The sequence below is a fragment of the Cottoperca gobio genome, chromosome 5, assembly GCF_900634415.1.
Source record: "Cottoperca gobio chromosome 5, fCotGob3.1, whole genome shotgun sequence".
In the NCBI taxonomy this organism is placed as follows: domain Eukaryota; kingdom Metazoa; phylum Chordata; class Actinopteri; order Perciformes; family Bovichtidae; genus Cottoperca; species Cottoperca gobio.
The window spans coordinates 18,556,839-18,576,784 of record NC_041359.1 but is presented as its reverse complement, the minus strand read 5'-3'; the positions used below and the strand labels follow the sequence as shown (position 1 = coordinate 18,576,784).

General features: G+C 38.8%; 3 protein-coding genes across 3 annotated transcripts in view; 2 read left to right on the top strand and 1 right to left on the bottom strand.

Annotated features, from left to right (window-relative positions):
* The window catches only part of arhgef25b (Rho guanine nucleotide exchange factor (GEF) 25b), a gene marked incomplete at its 5' end in the record, with an annotated part of 31,563 nt that extends 27,415 nt beyond the window's left edge, over positions 1-4,148 (bottom strand). Inside the window, 2 exons of the mRNA XM_029430672.1 lie at positions 369-474; positions 4,137-4,148. Coding sequence (XP_029286532.1) covers positions 369-474; positions 4,137-4,148 — 118 coding nt within the window. The remainder of the gene's footprint in view (positions 1-368; positions 475-4,136) is intronic.
* Positions 4,149-4,154: 6 nt separating this feature from the next.
* On the top strand, positions 4,155-7,655 carry ankrd33ab (ankyrin repeat domain 33Ab). The gene is made up of 4 exons (XM_029430670.1): positions 4,155-4,415; positions 4,524-4,653; positions 5,416-5,556; positions 6,796-7,655. Exons 1-4 carry the CDS (start codon positions 4,155-4,157, stop codon positions 7,653-7,655), a joined length of 1,392 nt encoding a protein of 463 aa, XP_029286530.1.
* A 1,565-nt stretch (positions 7,656-9,220) lies between these two features.
* LOC115007915 (activin receptor type-1B-like) lies at positions 9,221-19,456 on the top strand. The gene is made up of 9 exons (XM_029431045.1): positions 9,221-9,453; positions 11,858-12,103; positions 13,617-13,883; positions 14,595-14,825; positions 14,952-15,119; positions 15,702-15,858; positions 15,986-16,110; positions 16,214-16,344; positions 16,819-19,456. Exons 1-9 carry the CDS (start codon positions 9,360-9,362, stop codon positions 16,942-16,944), a joined length of 1,545 nt encoding a protein of 514 aa, XP_029286905.1. The 5' UTR covers positions 9,221-9,359; the 3' UTR covers positions 16,945-19,456.
* Positions 19,457-19,946: the final 490 nt, after the last annotated feature.

Here is a 19,946-nt window from a genome sequence, read left to right as displayed (position 1 = left end):
GGACAGATAAAAACACAGTTGCGTCACAGCTCGACCAACACAACCCTGGAATCTCAATCCACTGAGGACAGATTACAGCTATAAAAATATCAAAATGCTCTAGCTCTCTTTGGCCATCGAGTTAAGCTTTTAAAAACTCTGCTGACATGATGATCCACGTGAGCTGAAAAGCACTGATCTTTCCACAGTGTAGGATTATTGTATGTGCATGCATGTGTATGTGGGCGTGCACACACATAATTAGCCAAAATGTAATCATCAGAATACGGTAATGTGTGGGTTTTTTTTTTCTTTAGTGTGGCTTTCAGTCAAAACTTTGATGTGAACGCTACGAGTGACATAAGAGGTGCACATAGTGCCTGTTTTACCTTTGCATCCTGCAGCCACACTGGACCTTCTGGCCCACTTGAACTGCGTCTGGATGTCCTGATTGTTTTCATCCGACAAGAATTCCTCCCGGCTGGTGTCTGAAACCTAACACAAAAGACATATTAAAAAGTCAAATTTAAATTTAAAACGCCTTGTTATCATTTGTTCAGCTTCATTTAATATGTATATGTGTGATTTAGGGGTAGGTAGGACCTAACAGAGCAGAAAGAGTGATTGAGCTAATTAGTTCTTTGCTCTATTTCACCTCTCTCTCCACCGCTCACTCTTTCCTATTTTTGCCTCAGCACAAGTGGTTTCTTATCTTATCTGAGGAATTTTCCTGAGAAGACTAAACTGACAGGACAACATTAAAACATCTGTCAAAGAAGTCTGATGCTGTCTGAAGAATAAAGTTAATTTAATCAAAAAAATGGTTTGAATCCTGGTTATTGCCACAGAAACAAGTTCACCAAGATTAATAAAGAAGAGTTAAAAAGGTTTAGAGGGTATATTGGAGAAGAGTTGTGCAGACTCACAATACTCTGCTCCTTGTTGTTTGTGCATTCTCAAAATTAGAAGTACACTGAGCTTAATGAAAAGCTAAACTAAGACACATTTATTTGATAAAACTCAGATTATAGGATGAGCTGCAGCAATGTGTTGATGTTTACATTCCTATTCACATGTAACACAATCATTTATTCATATAGAAGAATCTTATTAATATTCTGCACTTTATTAAACTGCATAGAGAGAAAGATTTGACCAAAGCAAGGTTAAGATCATCTGACACATGCATACAGAGGTTTCAGCATGCAAACAATAATCTTACTTTCAGGTCTTCTTGTTTTGTGTTATTAATGACGGGTCTTACTGCATTACGTTTCACACAATTTCAGCATTTGGCTACATGTATGATAATTTAGAATAGCCCCAAGTTGATATACAGTATACAAGTTTTTAGCATCGAGTTACTTCCATCACCTCACTTGAACAACGTCGGCCTTGCTGACCAAAGACACTCACTTTATCGTCCCTGTATCCCAGAGGTTCTTCAGTCCTCCCTTGCACTTTTGCCAAAGTCTTCATTTTGCATCTGTTTCTCTTCCCGTTTGTCCTAATGTGGTATCCTTTATCTTCACCTTAATGTCTTTGAAATTAAGTTTTCTTCCCTCATTTAAGCATTCATGATCCTGATCCTTTGATTTTTTTTATTTAATAAAAAAAAAAGGTCCAAAACAAGTTGAAAAGCTTTAGAAAAAGGATCTCTGTCGACCTGCCTGACGTCCAACAGACGGACAAAAGTAGACAATCAATGCTTTGCACCAGGTTTTTTTCTCCTCCGGGCGGATGAGGACAGTTGTTCAACTGCAGTGGGATCTGTCCTCAGGCCCTTCTGGATGAAAGGAGGGTCAATCAGTCGAGAAAGGTCGAGGCAAGTCCAGCCACGTCCCACAGGTCCCATAGACTCATTTCAGTCTGTGACCATTCCCAAAGCACTTTAATTGCTTTATTGTTATCATCAAGTAGACCAGCTTATATTGCCTATATGATTTCCTTGTATTCATTTTATACAAAGAATATATATTTATTTTGTATTAGTCCCTTTTATTAATTTACAGCTTTTTATTCCACTTTCTGCAAGTCCTGCAGTGGAACCAGAAATATATTTAAATCCTCACTTCATAGAACGCAGACGCATTTAAGATTCAAATCATGTTTATGCAGTTTGTACATTCCTGTTATTTAGGACACATTTGTAACTGCTCATCAGTTTCACTCTATTATGATCAAACTATAAAGTCGGAGTTGAGAGCCTGTGAGCCGTGTGAGAGATCCCCATCCTGTGGTAAGTCAGAGAAGCATCGTTTCTCAGCCTTGACTGCCGCTGCTGTTCTGTGAAATGGTGCTGTTGGAACTATTGAATCTGTGATCTGTCCATCTGCTGATGGGATTTGATTCAAGATCTTTAAGAAACTGGGATGGATATTTTTCACTATTTTCTGACATTTTATAAACGAAGCAAATAATTTATAAATTAGTCGAGAAAATAATCGGATTAATTGATAATGAAAATAATCGTTAGTTGCAGGCCTAATTCATATATTCAGAGGTGTGTGGTTGTTGACATGTGATTGTTATTCTTCCTCCTGATAATGGAAGTTTTCTTCCATTAACTACTGTTTATGTTCTCATTTGTTTGTTTTTTATTTCTCATCTTCGTTTGTGCTATTTCATTGTGGGTTTGTGACAGTTTATGACAGGAGACTTTACTTGTTTCCCAAAAAAATATCGAAATAAAGACAAAAACAGAGGAAAAATGTCATTTTACTTCAAGAAATTAAAATTAAAATTAAAATGAAAAAACAGGTATAAGTACCAGGTAGTACGGAAAACACTGGTGTTGTATTGAAAAGATGAAAATGGCCAGAGCAGAAAGTAATCCTCTCTATTAAGCTGTTGTAAGTGGGATAAGCTAAGCACAGGAGCTGAACATACAGCATCTCTTTGAATACTCTGTGAAGACTCCTCCTCTCAGTTTTATGTGAATGGAAATGGGTAAAGTAGCTTTATTTACAGACCCAGAGGGAAAACTGTGACTTCTCAGCTGCTCTGAAAAAACTGTAACCCTAACCCTAGAGGAAGTCAGAAGTCGTCCAACAAGAAGTCACAGGGGTGTGACAAACACAGACCGACACACGGACACATCTACATTTACAGCGGATTGATTACCCTTTATCGTGAGTGTTTATTCTTTATGGTCATATATATCAGTTCTAAGTGACTGTACATACATTATATACTGATGCAGTTCTGCCTCTGAATCTTTACTTTGGCTTCATGATATGTGGTTTCACATTGGTCTGTGACATAAAACCTTTGACATTTAGAGCTGCAACGATGATTAGTCGATCGACAGAAAGATAATCGCCAAGTAATTGTTCAGAAACATTTTGTTTTCAGCCTTTCAATGTGGAGATTTCCTGCTTTTCTCTGTTTTGTCTCATATTACACTGAATATCTTTGGGTTTCGAACAGACAAAATAGATATTAAGACATCACCTTGCACTTGAGAAACTGGGATGCACACTTTTCACTATTTTACAATTGAATTTAAAGTTTCTGGAAACCCAGTGTTCCTCTTTAGACATTTTGAATATTCCCAAATGATAAATGTGTTGCTTTGATTTCACAGTGTCAGGAACACTTGAGGATAAGTGTAAGCTATTGCATGTGATAAAATATAGCAGTCATAAGTTTCAATAGTAATGTTGCCTTCAGAAAGCTGTAAAAGAGCCAAAACACGAGTCGTAGCTGGGCCGCATGTTACTGAGGTTATTCTGAGGTGGGTTGTTCCGCATTTAGCCTTCCTGTATGGTTAGCAGGGCTTTTAGATGCTGATCCAGTTAGTCAACAGTAAAGGCACACTGAGCTCATACAACCACACCCACTCCGTGACACACAGATAACACACTCCTAATCCGTGATTGACAGACTCATATATTCCCTTCCTCAATCTCACAACAAACTTTTGAACTTGCAGCGTGGCAGAGCTGGATTCTTTTATAAACACAATGTCGTGATTCGCCAACAACTTCATGTCTACAATGAGGAGATGATTTTACCTTGGTATCATGAGTAATTTGCAGGGAGTGCACCTGATTCCACCTTTGTTGCTATAGACAACATCCAGTACTTTCTGCCCGACTAATTTCTATTTTTGGATTTTCTAGTAGATGTAGCCAAAGGATACAATACCGTCTTACCTGTCCTGCTCTTGGAAGATGGCCACTGCAGCGAAAGACCCCCACCTGGGCTCAGGCCCTGATGAAGACGACGTGTCTCTGTCGGGGAGTGAGTCTGACTCAGACAGCATCCTCTCTGATGACTCGGTGCTTCCAGACTACACACGGGAGAAAACAGACGGGCGTTTGGAGTCAACACTATATCGGTCATGCGCCCACAACGAACCTTACTCTCTGCGGAAAGTTCTGGAGAGAGGGGTCACAAAAGAGGAGGTCACAGAGCTGGACATCAATGGCTGGGTACGAGTCTCAATAATAAGTGTGATAATTCAAACCTGTAAATCATAGCTCATAATGTCTAAAACAGTCCCACTGTCATTGAGCCTTACCGTTGTATATTGCCAACAGAATGGCTTGATGCTGGCTTGCTGCAAAGGTTTCGTCGACATTGTATACGGGCTTTACACTTGTCCCTTTATAGACATAAATCAGCAGGACAATGAAGGCAACACTGCTCTGATGATTGCATCCCAAGCAGGTGAGTCGTACCTACACAACAGACATTAACAAAACAAAGGTCAAGTTCAGAGAATAAACTAGTTAAGTACAACATAATTATGATGTAATTAAACAATAGCAAATATCATATACAGCATATGTGACTTTTAAAGACTGAAAATTGCAAAACTTTAAAGGTCCAGTGTCTAGGATTAGATTCATCTAATCTAATTTATTTTACTAGCAGAATATTATATCCATAAAATTATTCAATTTCTTTTTTTAATTTTCTTTTATCTTTTTACAAAACATTATGAACAACCTGACAGTTCTTAAGAAAGATAAATGCAACTTCCACAATATTATGCTTCAGTTCATCACTTACACACGTGCATTACAACTTACAGATCACAGTATATCTACAAAGGCACAAAACATTTAGTCACAGGTATCTGGAACTGAACAATATAGTATTTTACTTGATCAAAACAACACTTCTTACACTTTGCAAAGTCATCCCGCGGGCCGGATTAGACCCTCTGACGGGCCGGTTTTGGCCCACGGCCCGTATGTTTGACGCCCCTGTTCTAAAGTAAGGAAAATAAAACTATTCTTAGTTTCAAGTGAATACACTAATGAAAACATAATAATTAAACTATAATCCTATAGATCCCCCTAAATCCTACATACTGGACCTTTAATACTTTCATTTGCTCTTCATGCAAACAGTCTCAACCGGCCAGCTTTCAAATGTTACAAATGTTCTCACACTGACCTCTAAATTCTGTGTTTTCATCTGCAGGTCATGTCAACGCAGTCATGTATCTCCTGAACTACTATCCGGGTATAGACACTGAAATAAGGGATTGTCGAGGTTTCACAGCACTCATCAAAGCTGCTATGACCGGCCGCAATGACGTTGTGGCTGCCCTTGTTATGGCTGGTATGTGTTTTTGATGTTTGTCTGTTGCAGCAGTATAAAGACAGAAATAAATACAGATAAGTATAGGAGATAACAGAAATAAATAAAAGGAGGTACATAAATGAAAAAAAATCCAATGTATTATCTTTAGAGCATAGGTCTTCAACAGGGGGTCCGCGAAGGTACTGCAGGGGGGGTCACAAAATTGTTTGTAGATAAAGCAAATATTATTATTTTTTCATTCAAAGGCCCGACTATTACCATCACTATTCTTCATAGCTTCTACATCAATCAGTGAAACAACCTTTGACTTTTAACAACGTTGCACACTTGTTTTGAAACCCTGGCATTATCTGATTAACCAGGACTCTTACAGCTCTAAATGAACAGTTACAGCACTGCTGGTGAGAATAGCTGAGCCCACGGTTTATCTGTTTATCTGTCTCTGTTTTAGAAGCCAGCAAACTGTGTACACCAGTGAGTGTGCCAGTGACGCCCAACCGGTTTAAGGGATCATTCTGAGGACATTATCACCTCTTAACATCTAGTAACCTCTGATTTACAAGTCTCGTACGCTGGTTGTAGTTTAACCAGTTGCAGAGCTTTGCATCACGTTTCCTAAAATCCTAAATTTCCTAAAGTCACAATTTATTTTATAATGTTTCAAATAATCTTTTTTTTTTCTTCATTGATTAATCTTCTGTTGCTGTTTTTTGGTATATTGAATAATATTATTATTATATAATTGAAGCAAACTATCAAAATAGTTGCTGATTAACTTTCTTTCCATCAACTAATCATTTAATTAAATGATCGCTGCGGCTCTGCATTACAAGGCTGGACGATGTGATCCGCATCATAGTAACTTGGAGGCTAATTGAACTTCTGATTAGATGTCGTTGTTTTTTGTAGCTCTTTCCAGTTTAATTAAATGGAATTTAGACTCTATATTTAATTGAAAATTGCATCAGTAAATTTAATTGCTATGACACATATATATATATATATATGATGTTGGTAACGTTATAAATTTGGTTTATTGTAATGCCCTTATTGTTGCCATCTCACCAAACCTAAACAAATCTCTGCCAATGGGCCTTTTTCACAGAAGACATTTAGAGATGTTACAGTGGGAAAAGCACAGCTGTCAATCATAAAATGAATAAAGGCTGCATTCCATTTAGCTGCTTTAATTTCAAGGTCAACAAAAATAAACCCTTGTTCTCCTAATTCATTTGTTCTACCACCTTTCTTTTTCAGGGGCTGACATACATGCAGTAGACTCCACAAAAGGAAAATGCGCTCGGGACTGGGCACTGAAAACAGGTCGCTATGAGACCCTGTATCGTCTCCGTCGCCTTAACATGAGACCAAAAGCCGAGCAGTTTTGTGAGAGTTATATCCCTGAGTGGCCTGAGCTCAAGGAGAGGGTAGCCAATGCCACAACTGAAAAAAGTGCCAGAGAAAAAATCACCCAGCGGATCAAAAACACATTTGAATTAAGATTTCCTCGTGACCCCGTGGACAACGGGGCCTTGGACCACATGGTGCTCATGACTACCAGTGTCCACAGTCCCCTAATTTCAACTGGATGCCGTCCACTCTGCCCTACGAGCCCTCCTGAGGTGGGGAAGAGACGCATGGCTGTGCCAGAGCTGGTAAAGAAACACCCATGTAAGGATTTAGAAGAGAGATCAGTGTGCCACAGCAATGGCTCAGTATCACACATCATTCCCACAATCCAAGAGTCCTTACCTAAGACACACTGTGACGAGACTGATCGGCGAGGCAGCATCCTCTCGCTGGCTTCCACCAAAGTTGCCACTGCATTTATTCCCCGTAGCATGGCAAGAAGGAACAGCGTGTTCCCCTCTGGCTGCATCCCCAAGATCGACATCATGAGGCCATCAGAGGCAACGCCAAAGAAAGAAAAGAAGAAGAAGAAGAGGAAGAAGGAAAAGGGCTTCCTGGAACCACCCAAGTGGAGGTACAAGGAGATCAAGGATGAGAAAAAGAAGGACAAGAAGAAAGCTGACAAAGAAAAGGCAGAGAAAGAGGCAAATAAGGAGAAAGACAACAAGAAGGCCAAAAATGAAGAGATTAAAAAAAGGGCTGTTTGAATCATCTTCGTTTTTGAGAACAATATGCTTTAATTTTTAGGGCTTTTTGCCTTTTTTTTATTACATCTGAAGATAAACAATGTGTTCAACTCAGGGATTGAAACTTTCAAACCAAATATATTGGAAATATTCAGCAAATATAGAACCTATAACTTAAAAGGAAAATAGGTAAGAGAGGAGATATTTTTTTCTTCCTAAAACTAAATGACGAAGCACTGCAGAGACTCTTTGGGAGGAGTTTGATGCTTTTAGCCTCTAATTTTGATTTAGGATAGAAAAAAAGATGAATATAAGCTATTAAAATGTATAGAATCCAAAAAGACTAAAATGACCTTTTTTTAATGATGATGATGTAATGTATGAAATCCATATTTACTGATTCAGTTTCACATGTGCTAATATTTTATCTACCTCATCATTCACGTAAAACACAAGCCGGCAGGCACACACTGTATGAAAACAGGCATATTCATTCCTAAGCAAGATGTAAATAAAGAAACATTAGTTATGTCATAGTTCATTTGCATTGTTAGATCATATTTGTTTTATGTGTTGTGTATTTTTGTAAATAGCTAGACAAAAATCAATTGTAAATACAGTACAGTATGTAGCAAACATGCTTCACAATCGAGGTTCTGTTTAAAGTTGTATTGCCATTTTCTGATATTGCCAATAACAAATTCATATGGTATCTCCTGTTTCTCTTTTTCTTTTTTAACTCTGTGAGGAATTTAAAAATAAATATAGGATATTGAAAATTTCAATTCAATCAATCCATTAATTTATTGTTGTTTAAAGCTGCACTGGACAATTAACACAATTAACAATTCACAATTAACTTGATAATGTGACAATACCTATTGTCACACTTGTTCTGCTGCCCCTGAGTGACCAAATAAAACAATCAACCAATACAGCTTTAATGTCCAAAGGCTAAAGGCAGTTAAGACCAAAGACTATTTTTATAACGATCCCTGTCATCGAGTATGAACACGTATTGGAACCTGTGGGTGATGAGAGAGAAATGTGCTGACAAAAACATAGTCCCTTCATTCCTCTAATACATTTGGGGATGATCTCATAGCAATAAGAGCCAGATAGATAGATAGATAGATAGATCAGTGTATACATATATATGTGTGTGTGTGTGTGTGTATAGAGTATATACTTGAAGTACCAAAAGTAAAATGACTCATTGTGCAGAATAATATGTATTACAATTATTGATGCATTCATGTGTACACCACTTTAATGTTGCAGCTGGTACAGGTCAAGCTCATTTTAATTACTTTATATACTACTGTGTAGGTTATTTATAATAATATATCATAATTTAGTAGTAGGTTTATATTGTTTATTAATAAACTGAATCTAAAAAGTAAGTAGTAATCAAAGTCATCAAATGAATGTAGTGATGCATACAATGGAAATACTCAAGTACAAAAAGCCTACTTAAAATGTGTACTTAAGTTCAGTAGTTGAGTAAATATACAAAACAGACAGGCAGGCAGACAGACAGGCAAAGAGACAGACAGGCAGATAGATTGATAAACAGATGATTACTCACCTCTTTAATCCCCAGTCTGTGTCTGTGCTGCAGCCTGCTGGTGGAGCATGTTAGTAAACTGTTCACTGTGCACTGACAGCCTGGTTAGCTGTCATCATCACGCCTTGCCACATAACGCTGGCTAACTAAATGTCTTAATGCGATGTACCGGGAATGTATTGATCATGGCCAACCTACGGATTGTGTTAGCCGTCGTGGTTGTTCAGGCCGTCCTGTACAGAAGCTGCGAGGGTGAGTGACTTATTGTTTGTTTTGTCCTTAAGCTGCCGCTGCCACCATCAAGGCGAGCGGCTGTGGAGTTAGCTGCTGGCTAGCGTTAGCTAGGTTAGCTAGCCTGGCAGGACGACCGATTGAATTGACACAGGTCAGCCTTTATTTGTATAAACCTGGGTGTTATTTATATAGTTTTCATGTAAATGCAACAAAACACGATGAACTCACCGTCTTTCTGTCGCTGTCGAGCTAGTTATGCTAGTCTGAAACAGCAGCAGTTAAATGTGTGTTTAGGTAGCGACAGCTAAGTGAATTATCTGTTTTGTAGTAACGGTTATTTAACGTGCACCGCTGTGTACAACCTTTCCCTAATGTTTTATAAGCGTTGAATTACCTCTTTGCATCACGGAGATGACATCCAAAGACTAAAAGGACCTAATGATTGCTCTCATGTTCCTAATGGCTGTATGTCATGCATAACACACGTTACACATTGTTGTTGTTGTTGTTGTTGTTGTTGTTCATTCTTTAAATCTTTCAGTTTGGAACTTTGTGCTTAAGCTTAAAACATTTAAATAAATAATAAATAAATAAAATGAAGGAAGGATGAATTACTTTAATTATAAGCTAAATTAAATAATTAGGTTTTCAGCTGTCGTTTCAAAATGTTCACAGAGTCTGCATTTCCTATGGCTCTTATTTTGGAGCATCTACCAGCAGTAGAAGATCTGAGAGAGCTCGTGAGGATATAAAACAACAGAGGATAATGATGCCATGATGATAATATTATTATCAATAACAATTGATGTACAACAGACATTAGTAATCTCATATTTACAGCATCCAGGCACATGTATGGAGATACAACTCTTTCTCCAGTGTTGCTATAAAGGTAGATAATGCCCAGATGTTTAATATTATGTATTACGACAAGTTTGCATGTTTCTAATAGTAGATTATTACACAGTTTATCATGATTTAGAGCCTGGTGAATCTAGTGTTCAGTTTCATCTGTATTATTTTCTAGAATTATTCCACTTTTACTTCTGTGTATGAGAGATTTTAAATTATTCGACCGCAGGTTGATATTATGTGTGGCTAGTTATCTAATGGATCAGAGTAGGAGTGAGCGATATGTACAATTATTTATCTACCGTATTTCCTGGAAGTTAATTGGAAACCTGTTTATAGATAAAATAGCCAGATGGGAAGGAAAACAGATCCTCTAAATCCATTATTGTCACAAAGAAGCTATAGGGCTGCAACAAAAAAAATATTTTCATTGTCATTTCAACTTTTTCCCCCAAATATAATCAATTTTCAATTAAAAAAAAGGAGCAAATCCTCACATTTAAAAAAGCTGAAACCAGAAAATATTTGGCGCTTTTGCTTGAATTGAAAGGATTAGTCGATTTATCAAAATAGTTGCTGATTAATTTATTAATTAATAATTCAATTAGTCGATCGACAGAAAAGGATCCTTATGGACAGAGAAACAGAGATTTTTAAGGAATAGTTGCCACAGTATTAATGGTATCATCAAATCCCCCAACCTCTAGGACAAAGTTAAGTTGAGAAATGTTCCTTCACCTTTCTTCTGTCATTGCAACATGTGAAATTGTGTGAGGAACACATCTTAATCATAGAGCAGCACATTCCTTTGAATTCCCTCACAGTCCACTCTAGATAATGTTAATTATTTATTATTTTCCCCTTATCCATTTCTAAAACAATCAGCTCAATGTGGATTAGAGTTGTGACATTTATAGCCATGGAAAGTCTGAAATGTCAGTCTCATTTTATGTTTAGTCAGCGCTTATCTTCCTTATCTTCTCTGGTTGTTTTGACCACCAGCATCTGCCAAGTAGGTGTTGGCATTGTATGAGTCAGCACCACAAAAGATGTTGTAACACATTAACTCTACATCTACCCTGTTTGACGTAGATGACACTGAAGTTTAGGTGGATGTGTGTGGGTTTTCTAACAAACACATCCAGCATACAGGAATTCACCGGGGGCTTTTTCAGAATTACTGGAATGTCACATAATGTCCGTGTCTTGATAATATTATTCAATTTCACAGAGGAAGTCTCAGTCTCTTGTTTGTCAAATTTATAATCACATCTGGTCATTTAATCTCTACTCCTACATGCCCTCACATAAACTCTCCACCCATCCTCCCAAAGCCCCTGCCATCCTAACACACCCCACCTCTAACACTTCCTCTACTTCCTGACCTCGCCAGCACCATCCTCCCTGACCTTTTATAGACCAAACGAATAATCTAGAAAATAATTGGCATTTTAATCAATAATGAAAATAATCGTTAGTTTTCTGCCTCAGAATGTTTTGAACATTTTTAATCATGCAAACTACTATGTTTCAAACTGTGTTGCTTCTTCCGCCTCCTCTGTCCCTGCAGCTCTGCGGTGTAACTGCACCACTGCCCAGTGCGAGAGGACTGGCTCCCAGTGTGAGACTGATGGGGCCTGCATGGCCTCCACTTCCTTTATTGATGGCCAAGAGCAGCACATCCGTATCTGCATCACACGGGACAAACTTGTGCCCCCTGGACAACCGTTCTACTGCCTCAGTGCAGAAGGCTTGCTCAACATCCACTGCTGCTACACTGACTACTGCAACAGCATTGACCTCAAAGTACCCTCAGGTGAGAACTGTGATGGTATATACATACGATCTGTTACATTTAGGGCTGCTTTCACCAAGTGTCTGACCTTTTTTAAGTGTTTAATTTTTATGACAGATGAGAATGCAAATGTACGCATAGCATAATAAAAATTAGAATGGCACTCGGAAAGCGCAGCCCTCCGGCAAGGCCAATGGTGCATTCAAGTAGTTCCTCGAATGGTGCCATTTCCTGAGTTGGGAAGCCGACTTCAGAGTGTTGAGCTTTAAGTCTTAATATTGAAACAACATGGAAATAAAAAGAAGATTCTGCTCAGAGTGTTTATACAACACGATGATAGATGTTTCCAAGTTTTTGTTCCTGCTGGAGGGGCATTCACATACATTTTCCCAGAATCTTTAATTATTTCCGACACCACATGAATGCAGCACAAATGCTTTATCTTGCCTTGTTAACAAAAGTGAAACATAATTTGTGTATCCGCCCCATGATTAGGATACGCTCCAAAATGTAATAAGTTCTTCCTTGGCCCATGCTACACCCTTCCACTAAGAAAATTAAAATCGGGCCAAAGTCCTGCTGACAGACAGACAAACTGATAACTGAGCAGAAAACATAACCTCCCCCTTTGGCGCAGTAAAGATGTTGGTCTTTACCTGGAGTACAACACATTTAACATTCACTCCTAGCATACAGTGAGTGTGTCAAGCCCAGGCATGAACATGTTTTCTGTTTCCTACACAGTTTTGTGACTCATGGTTCCTGAGAAGATCCACGTTTCCTCTGGTATTTTGTTAAGTGTCCAAAAATATATCTAGAGGGAAGAGTGTCAACGTGGAACTATTGTGACTGGAAAATGTGCTCAGTATTAATTCCCAGCATGCACCAAAAACACAAGTTTATATGAAGCTTTTAACCAGCAGCACTTTCAAAGCCTGTTACTAAGGGGCTGATATTTGAACTCGAAGTTGCTGTGCTCTGTTCGCTGCCTCGCATACTGCGTGTCGATATCCTCATCAAAACCGTGAACTGTATGACAAATGGGGTAAAAGACTACAAAGTTTTCATTTCCATAGTATGCACGTTGGGTAGTCTTGGAATGATAGTACCAGAATAATTTATGCTACAACTTCAAGGACCCAGAAAATCAATAAATCGTCTGAATCATGGGCGCAGTTGAGGAGAAACGAGCATCACAAAGACAAATCACCGCTCAGAAATATGAGAATAAATGAGAGAATTAGATCTTTCACAGTATTAGTATGCTGTTAATGCATTTTCAACAATTATTGTACGTTTCCTTTTTTTTTTTCTACAGTAAAAGCCTTTCAGTGTAGAGAATTGAGTAACTTGAAATATAATCAATATAAGTTAATACAAGAGTCAAATGTTGACTCCGTTTTCTCATTGTCTCCTTAGCCAAAAGCTTTATACTGTCAACCCACTAAGCAGTTAATATCAGGGAGCAGAGTGTCTTATGTGTGTACTGAGTGCCAGATGTGGCATTTTAATTCTCCACTGTTCTCTTTTTCAGTCACGACTCAGTCAGGACTCGGGGGCGGCTACGGCCCAGATGGGACATGGGGGCTGGTGGAACTAGTCGCTGTGGTTGCAGGGCCGCTGTTCCTGCTGTGTCTGCTGCTGCTGATGGCTATGTTCCTGTATCAGTACCACCAGAGGGCCTACAGCCACAGGCAAAGGTTAGAGGTGGAGGACCCCTCCTGTGATCATCTCTACATGACTAAAGACAGGGCCCTGCAGGACCTCATTTACGATCTGTCCACGTCTGGATCAGGCTCTGGTCAGTGCACAGTGATAATGTACACTGAACACAAATACAAATGCAACTGTTTTGTTTTTTTGATTGACATAATCGATCTAAGACTTTTTCTCTGCACACAAAAGGCTTATTTCTCTCAAATCTTGTGCACAAGATCCTTATTAAAATAAAATCCTTATTAGTGAGCACTGAATAACAACAGATGTGGCATATCTACAAACTGAATCAACCCCATGGTTATTGCATAATGTGCAGTTTTATCTTGAACATTAGATTTATGGGCAGCAGCTCTAGTGGACTTTCAGTCAGCATGCCATTCATTCAAGTTGCGCCCTCAACTTGCGACATCTGTAGCGTTGTGTTGTGTGATAAAACTGCCAAGTTTTGAGTTGTTTAATAATCCTTCTGTTAAATCAGTATCTTGATATGCTTCACCTAACACGTGGAGGGATTTTCTTGGCACGATAAATGCTCACTAACACAGATTTTAATACATTTGTGTGTTTTTTGTTTTTTTAAGAAATAAGCTTTTTGCATGCTTAGAAAAAGTCTTAGATATTTATTTTAAACTCGAGAAAAATGGGAGAGAAAACATAAACAATATTTTTTGCTCAGTGTAGCTGCAGGCCAGCACTCATTTGGCAGGTTACGCTGGTTTTGGCTTTTCTTTTCTTAGATAAAAAAATTAATATCAGAAAACAGCTGATGACTGTTCTCTTCTTTTCTAAGCAGGTCTGCCTCTGTTTGTCCAGCGGACTGTGGCCAGAACAATCGTCCTCCAAGAGATCATTGGTAAAGGGCGTTTCGGGGAGGTGTGGCGAGGACGTTGGAGGGGCGGTGACGTGGCGGTGAAGATCTTCTCATCCAGGGAGGAGCGCTCCTGGTTCCGGGAGGCTGAAATCTATCAGACCATCATGCTCCGCCATGAAAACATCCTGGGCTTTATAGCTGCTGACAACAAAGGTGCAAACATGTGACATCACAACAGCTCAGTGTGAAGTGTGAGCTTTATGTGTTGTGTTTTAATTCATCAGTCTCAAGTAAACTTATAATTGCTTGTGTCTCTCTATATTTCCGTCTCCTGCCTAGACAATGGCACATGGACCCAGCTGTGGTTGGTGTCGGACTACCATGAGCACGGCTCTCTGTTTGACTACCTGAATCGCTACTCTGTCACGACTGAAGGAATGATCAAACTGGCACTGTCAGCTGCCAGTGGCCTGGCACATCTGCACATGGAGATTCTAGGAACACAAGGTGACGGCAACACGTTTCACCACGTAAAATGCTTGTCGTATTATTTATCCTCTTCTTTCTCTTGCTCCACATTGTTTATGTTTCCTCTCCACGACGCCTCTCATGTTGCCATCTATTGCTAGAAGTCATAAAATGGTGTCAGAGTAACAGTATTTGAATAATGGATAATGAGAATCCAGAGTTGTGAAATTGCACTGAATTCCTAAATGTCTATCATTTAAAAACTCTCATGTCTAATTCATCCGAATGAATGAACTTGAATCCATAACTTGTTATCTTTGAAGGAAATTTACTGTTGAATCCTGTGCCGTTGAAAATATTTTGTTTCAATCACTAAACCATTATTGTGGCTAAAAGAATTCCCTATAACTGTATTAACGTGATATCTATAGAATTTAAAAATTATATCGCGATACCCCTAGTTGCACAAATTGAGAGGTGTTTCCTATTTCTATCAACCAAACTGATACCCAAAATAGGAAGATTTTATAACTTTGTGTAGTTTCTAGTTTTCTGTAAAAGACTTTAGATTTAGAGATAATAATTTACAAATGTCTGTCATGTACATTTATGTCTTTGTAGGAAAGCCCGGTATCGCCCACAGAGACCTGAAGTCTAAGAACATCCTCGTGAAGAAGAATTGCACCTGTGCCATCGCTGACCTGGGCCTGGCTGTCCGTCATGACTCTGCCACCGACACCATCGACATTGCACCCAATCAGAGGGTGGGCACCAAGAGGTCAGTGTCAACACACACACCTGCAGCTGCCGAGCGTCCTTTCTCACAGATATCTTTGACTTCTCTCCCAGATAATCCTTTAACTCTACACACAGTTACAAACTGGGATTGTTTTTACATCTCTCAGGTACATGGCTCCAGAGGTTCTGGATGAGACTATCAACATGAGACACTTTGACTCATTCAAATGTGCTGATATCTATGCTCTGGGGCTGGTCTACTGGGAGATTGCCCGCCGCTGTAATAGTGGAGGTCAGACTCTTTTGTTTTTACTCTGGATACTCAACCTGTGTTTTTCGTCGATGTTAACACCTGAGATCACAGCACTGATCTGACCTTTGTCCTGTGTTATCAGGTATCCATGAAGAGTACCAGCTGCCCTACTACGACCTGGTACCTTCTGACCCTTCCATAGAGGAGATGAGAAAGTTGGTGTGTGACCAGAAGCTACGACCTAACATCCCTAATTGGTGGCAAAGCTACGAGGTATAAAAATGATCAAACATTACGTAATTATAACTAAAAGATATTTGTCAAGCGGTCTACAGACTGTGTCATGAGGGATGCACATTTTGGGTGCGCTTGCTCTTGGTTAATCTCGTTTAATCTGTTTGTGTTATTTACAACCAGAGCCAGATATATCAGCCAGATTTACTAGATTTAGCGGAACATGTCAGGACAGGCAATAAAAAACTGGTGCACAGAAATGCCTAAGATATTTTTGTTTTGTTTGTTCTTTAAAGTTCTTTTTTGAGTGCAACTTTTATATTTTTATTTTAATTTTCAAGCCAAATGAGTAGATTGACACGGGCAACACGATACTTGAACGGGGTCTTTTAAACAAGGCTTTGAACACTATGTAGTTCTACTTGAACTACATTTGTATCATCGTAATCATTTATATTGTATTGTAAGATCTTAATCCTTATTTGCTCCCCCCCCCCCCCCTTGATGTTCCAGGCCTTACGGGTTATGGGAAAAATCATGAGGGAGTGTTGGTATGCTAATGGCGCTGCCCGCTTGACAGCCCTGCGCATCAAGAAGACTCTCTCCCAGCTCAGCATTCAAGAGGACATTAAAATCTGAGCTAAGTCAGCGGAGCGCCGAGACCACAGAGCAGGACCGGACTCCAGTCTGTATGACTCTGAGAGGAAGGGGCCGGGCCTTCTACAAAGAACGCACAAAGTAAGAGAAAATGATGGAGAGTCGCACTTTGTAAAATATTACTCCATTGACACTCCTGCCAGTTTTGAAGCCACTTGATTTCTGACAAACCCTACCTCGCTTACCCAGCCAGACTACCAAGAACACCTTTCCTGTCTCGTCCTCAGCTACTGCTGCCCTTTCTGTTCCTCTCTACACTCCGTACTAACAAGGATCCTTGGATTTCCTGTGTACTTGTATGCAATCGATAGCAGGATATGTAATTAACCATTTAACATTCTGAAAATCAGTTGCTGATATTCCCTCAAGGTCTCTTTGATCACAGTTGCTTAAAAAAAACAGCATTTGCTCATTTTGTCTTTGAAAGGGGTCAAACTGGGAGGGTGAGGAGTGTTTTAAAATATTTTTACTTATTCTGTTATTTAGATGACAATATCTCGTTATTAATATATGGGTGTTTCTGAGGCTATTGTTCAGGTTTCTCTGTGCCACCTGCAGCAAACAGGCACATCACAAACTGCTTAGAAATCCTTCAAAGAGAACAATCCATCTGATTCTGCTACAACTGTGTTGTTTAGTTGTCTTCTGATTATCATGTAAGCATGTACAAAGCAGTTGAGACAGTTTGTGTTTTAAGACTTCGGAGTCACTGGAGCATTAGGGCAACTTGCCAAACATGATTTAGGCTTTGGACCCCTTGTCTGGAGCCCGTCCCATAAGCTGTTGTAAACCTCAGGTTTTCCTTATGCTTACCAATCAACTGTTGAGAACCATCTTAAGCAAAATACACATTTAGGAATTATTAAGCAAAAATACATTACAGCAGGATGGAGGGTTAAATGTAGAGCAACAGCTGCCAGGGTCTGCATGTGTTGTGCTTGATCTTCTTAGCTGACACACTCGCTGGCTTCAGATTGGCACACGTCTTGCAAAACACATGTAATATATTTAAATGGTAGTATTTCAATCTAAAGCCGCTATCTCTCGATCAACCCACAGACCATAACCTGCCAGAGGGTAAGCGTTGCTCCAGCGGCTCAGATAAGCTGGTGTGCACGACATTCAGATAAACCTTTCCTCCTATTTACACTGTACTTTTTTTTAAATCTCTTTTAAATACACTAACCCCGGGAATAACGGTTTGTTTTCGTTCGTTTTTTAATATTTTCAAAGCATGTCCAATGTTCTTTTTCCCCTCAGGGCACATATTCCCTGGCCAAGTATAACTACTGCACACAAACTAGTTTTTAAGGTGATACTTGTGTAAATATGACGGTTAAATTTGATTTAATGTTGATACTTAGTTCATGTCTTAGATAGTTGAATCTTTTATATCGGCTTTTTTTGGTTGGTGGAAAGAGAAAATTACTTCTGTCGTGATGTCTGTAAACAGAATTATGTACCAATTTACTTTTTGACCTCTGAAGTGAAATCACTGTATGTGTCAGACACAGTGCTTATGTTGACTTTGTCCTAATAGCCCTCTATTACTGCAGAGCAGTATTAGACTTTATCCCCCCTCACAGCTCCTTTTATTCCCCATACAATACCTCCTCAGTGTGCACATTGTATGTGGATTGTTTCCGTCAAGCTAACATTGTCAGAAATCACTGTCTACATTTTTTTATGTTTTCAGGAAATAGGTGCACTTTTGTCTTTAGCTGTATGCAAATCCAACAGGTACTTTCTGCGTGTAGTCCTTCCCATGTTATTTATATGTGTATGCTGTGAGTCCCTAGGAAAGCCTGAAGGCCACGTGTGCACTACTACTGACCTCGCAGCATTAAAACCAAATGGTTCTCAGAATTATCTCTGGTCATGGCCTCGAGTGTTTATTTAAGATCACGTCACTGAAAATGAGAATGTTTATACGAATCATGCCAACCAGTTGCAGTACACTTCTGACTGGAGACTCTCTAAAGAGGATCGGACTTTTTCTTTGGGAGAAGAAATGTTGAAACTAAATACTACTGAAATGTCTCAATGCTGTCTCACAAATGTGTTTGACCAATACTTTTTATTTTAAAAATCACTTGCTCACTGTATTCTTCAAGTCTTTCAGGATGTTTGCGAGAACTAAGAGACCGCCCTTCATGCTGTTGTTTTTGGCTGAGAAAAAGAATGTGCAGATCTACTGTTCGATAGGTGGTCGACCATAATATACACTAAAGGGGAATGTTTGTCATGTCCAATAGTACCTGCCTTACAATGTTTAAAATGCATAGGGTATTTAAGGTTTTAAAACCTTGCTCCAAGTGTCCCCATTGAAGAAGAGGAGGGTGTGAGTTAAAGAAATGAGGCGTTATTCTACAGGTTGTGACAACTCCCAGGTCTCTGTCCACGTGGCAAAGAGACAACTGCATCCATGTAAAAACCCCTTCAGGACTTCAATCATGTACCTTCTAATATAGAGTAATAAATGCAATTGTTTCCATATGGTGTCTATTTATTTTACTTTCTGTCATCCAGACTTTATAAATTGAAAAGACAGGTACTAATGATATATACAGTATCTAACCTGATATATACAGTATCTAACCTGATATATACAGTATCTAACCTGATTTACAGTATCAATGTATTCAAACAAAGAACAAATAACTTTTAAAAAAAGCTTTTTATTGTTTTATTCTCAATGAAAAAATATTTGTTTTCCATTTTTAAATAGTGAAATACTGGCAGCCAGACTACAACTTAATCAATCAATAATAACTTAAGTTTATTTATTGCTTACTTTCTTCTATCAAAAAAATGTACAATGCCATTTATAGTATTTTATATTTCACTAAAAACATAAAATAAACAGACACATAATCATTTGAGTCATGTCTCAAGTTGAGTCTCATGCCTTTTTAAGTTGCAAGTCATCAAAACAGTGACTCGAGTCGACTCAAGTCCAAGTCACAATGACTCGAGTCAACATC